This window comes from Populus euphratica, unplaced genomic scaffold, assembly GCF_000495115.2.
Source record: "Populus euphratica unplaced genomic scaffold, PopEup_1.0 scaffold2220.1, whole genome shotgun sequence".
Taxonomy (NCBI): Eukaryota; Viridiplantae; Streptophyta; class Magnoliopsida; order Malpighiales; family Salicaceae; genus Populus; species Populus euphratica.
Window position 1 is genome coordinate 2,104 of NW_011502083.1, and position 3,865 is coordinate 5,968.

The 3,865-nt window shown below is 36.5% G+C and overlaps 1 protein-coding gene across 1 annotated transcript; it reads right to left on the reverse strand.

Moving 5' to 3' along the window:
• Positions 1-1,903: 1,903 nt before the first annotated feature.
• Positions 1,904-3,642, reverse strand: LOC105118817 (cytochrome P450 78A7-like). The gene is made up of 2 exons (XM_011016859.1): positions 2,619-3,642; positions 1,904-2,533 (listed from the first exon to the last, which is right to left on the reverse strand). Exons 1-2 carry the CDS (start codon positions 3,606-3,608, stop codon positions 1,919-1,921), a joined length of 1,605 nt encoding a protein of 534 aa, XP_011015161.1. The 5' UTR covers positions 3,609-3,642; the 3' UTR covers positions 1,904-1,918.
• Positions 3,643-3,865: the final 223 nt, after the last annotated feature.

Genomic DNA, 3,865 nt, shown 5'->3' on the forward strand with positions numbered 1-3,865 from the left:
AAACATCCACTTACAACAAACAACCGAGCAACCCAAGCCAAGCCAAGGTGTCAACAAACCCAGTACTGAAGTCGCCCCCAAAATCATACATGAATCTACAACAGATAACTAGCATCTTAGAAACCCCCATCTCTTACCAAAAACCCAACATGCTAGCTAACCCAGTCTTGATGTTGTCCTCAAAATCAAAGATGAATTCACAATACACCATTATATCATAAAAAAATAATAAAAAGCAATTTGTTTATAACTTATTATGAAAATTAATTAATTTTTTTTTAATAACATTATTCCAATAAAACACTCACCATCTATACATAGATGACTGAGTTTTTTTACTATTTTTTATAATTTTAGAATCCATATTTTATCAATGATAATTTTTTAACGGTTTGCTGGTATAATTCCATCCACATTTCACAAGAAAAGTCAACAGGCTAGGTTGAAAGAACGTACAACATGTAAAACAAATTGACATCGGGAAGAAATTGCAAGAATCACTTGGTTAAATAAAATATTGCATGTATGAATTGCAATTCTTTATCCTTTTAAACAATTGTCATTATAATTTTTTTGGTGAAATTTCTCAGGCCATACAATTACTTAAAGAAGAAGCAAAGTTGTTCTCAAACAAACAGGGCCTTGATTTTATGATCTTAATGTCATTTTTTTAAAAAGCCTAATTGCCATTTTGATGCCAATCTTAGGATAAAGATATCTATCATATGACTAAATACATCAAGAATATTAAATTTCATAATAATTACATTAATGTTATAATTCTTATAAATCCTTACTCTAAAGATTTATTTTTTAAATATACACATAGCAAATGTTAAAGATTTAGACATGAATAAGTTTTTTACTATAGCACTTGGGGAAAAAAACTCCAGCGTTCATGAATATAATGATGGACTATATAATAACACTCTATAGTAAAAGGAGAAGAGAAGAAATAAATAAACATATTTGTATAAAAGCTTAAAAATAATTATTCTTAGGACAAAAGGAAATAATTAATAGCTTAAACGTAGGCATAGAAAACAGAAAAAAGAAATTAAATTATGAATTGTGTATTACTTAAGATGATCTAAAAAATAATGATTTGTTCACTATTCAAATAATGAATTATAATGCCAAAAACAGAAAGCTGAACAGATTCAAAATACAGGTATCTAGCAAGTTCTGTTCAACATATTTAAATCAGTCTAAGTTGGATTGATTTTTAAAATAATTTTTATTTATTATATTAAACTAATATTTTTTTATTTTTTAAAATCATTTTTAACATCATATCAAAATAATTTAAAAATATTAATTTGAAAATAAAAAATTTATATATATATATATATATAAGGTAGCGTCTTTTGGATTGCCTTGACTTTTCATCCGAAACCAAACAACCTTTAACTATTTAATATGCCTTGACGTTTCAATTTAGCACGTTACATTTCGGGACTATAAATATTCAAATAGTTTGTGTATTTTTGGAATTGTCATAATGTCTATTTAATTCGATAAAAAATACTTTTTGAAAGTATAGTATATTTAAAAATATATTAAAATAAATTTTATTATTTTAAAAAATTCATTTCTCCATTGACACTTCAAAATTCAATTGTTTTTTTTTAAATAAAACTAAAAAAAGTTTAGAAAATATAGAAATGTGAATGTAGAAAGATAGAGCAGACACTACAAACATCAGTCTTCCAATTTCATTGATTACGGCGACAACTTCAGACTCCTAGTAAAATATCACAAAATAGGCGCCATTTAAAAAGAAAATAACAAAATACCGAACAGCAAACATAGCCGAGATAATGATAGATATAATCATAACATATAGTAGAGGAGAATAGTCAGTATACAACTAATTATAATAAGTCCGCAAACCCCACACGGGAAATGCCCTAGATACCTAGTTGTTCAACTGCAAAGCCACAGCATGAAGAGGATACTTCATCTCACAAGACAGTTTCAAGACCTCACTGAGATCCACTGGGTGCTCACCATCGTGAACCCACTTGAAATGGTGCACTAACTTGGCCACCCAAAGGGTCACGGTGACGAGCCCTAAGTTCTTGCCAGGACACACCCTACGCCCAGCCCCGAACGGTGCAAGCCTCAGATCACCACCTCTGACATCCACATCAGCTTCTATGAACCTCTCTGGCTTGAACTCCAGTGGGTCTTCCCAGACATGCGGGTCATGTGTGATGGCCCACATGTTGACCATGGCAGTGGTGTCGGCGGGGATGACCATTCCATTGCTGAGCTGGACGTCCGAGCTGCACAGCCTGGCCCAGGATAACAGTGGGCCCGGTGGGTGGACCCTGAGAGTCTCTTTCACGACGGCCTGCAAAAAAGGTAGTTTTGACATTTCGGAGTCGGTCACCTCAGACAAGCTCCTGTCTTTCACAGCCATGTCAAGTTCCCTACGGAGCTTTTCTTGAACCTCAGTGTGCAAGACCAACTCGGCCATGACCCACTCTGTTAACAGAGCAGTTGTATCTGTCCCTCTAAATATCATTTCCTGCAAGACCAAACTCCGTGAGTCAGAAAACTTTTAAAAAATATCGGTTAGTAATGGCTCTTGATGCATAGTAAAGGACACGCACCCATAAGACAGCAACCATATCATCATCTTGAAGTTTCTCTTCACCTTCCAAAGACAGAAGAACATCAACAAAATCACCATCATCACCAACTTCTCCTGGCTCACCGTGTCTATGCTCTGCGATTATGTCCTTGACGAGCTTCCTAACTCGAGGAACGAGTTTCGAGCAACGCTTTTGTATACGAAATGGGTCGTAAAAGTAGTTGAGCCATGTCAAATAGTCACACCAGTTGAAAGCACCTAACAGCTCAAAACCTTCACTGACCATGTCTCTAAGCTCCTCAAGCTCTTGCCTATCTTGCGACATGTCGTATGTCTTTCCAAAAACACTTCCCATGATGTTGTTCAACGAGGCAAACTGCAGGTGTTTTCTTAGAGTGACAAAACCGTTGAGTCTTTGTTCGTTCGTAATGTTACGCAGCATGGTCGTACATTCTAGCTGGCGAAGAGATTCATGGGCTAAAATGCGCCGTGGAGAAAACAAGTGAGTGGAAGCTATTCTCCTCAGAAGCCTCCAGTAAGTGCCACTAGGCGCAAAGCCTATGGCTCGGCTAAACATGAGACTTTTAGCCGACTGTTTAATAGGGCGGTCAGCAAAGTAGGGAGAGGTCAAGATTTCTCGGGCAATATGAGGGTCAGAAGCCACAACAACAGGAGTGGAGCCGAGGCTGAATGCCATGAGCTGGGTGTTGGCTCGTTTCCAAGCCATGGAAGCAAGAGTGCGGTGAGCCAAGCCACGGCTCAAAGTGTAAAGGCTACCAAAGATCGGTAAGCCTCGAGGTCCGGGGATGGAGCGGTGACCTTTTTGGTTTCTCCCATTTTTCCATGCAACACCACCCACAGCAAAAGCCCATGTAAAAAAAGCAAGAGACACGAAGGCCATGGATAGAGAGAACAAAATAAAGCCATCCAAAAGACCTTTGGAACCTAGAAATGCTGGAAGAGTGAATACCCACCAGCTTGTGTCTTTTGTTACCAAATTCAGCTCCATTTTGCAAGCAAAAGTTCAAGAACTGAAGGATGGATGAAAAGAGCTTTCTTAGACACCAAGCAGGAAGCTAGGGGGGTATATATAGTAGTGTTGGAGAAGGATGTGGTGGTACTTTGGACAAATTAGGAAATTAACATAAAAAATAACGAATTAACACAGTATAAACAAGTTTCTGGTAAAATGGTATATTTTTTATTTTCATGGTCACCAATCATGATGTTTAATTGCTGTCATAGACCAGTTAGAAACATTATATA

Excerpts from the sequence above, each read along its gene's own strand:
- LOC105118817 (XM_011016859.1), bottom strand. The coding sequence starts at position 3,608 with ATGGAGCTGAATTTGGTAACAAAAGACACAAGCTGGTGGGTATTCACT. Across the intron at positions 2,534-2,618 it reads ATATGGTTGCTGTCTTATGG|GAAATGATATTTAGAGGGAC; the intron begins GTGCGTGTCCTT and ends TTGGTCTTGCAG.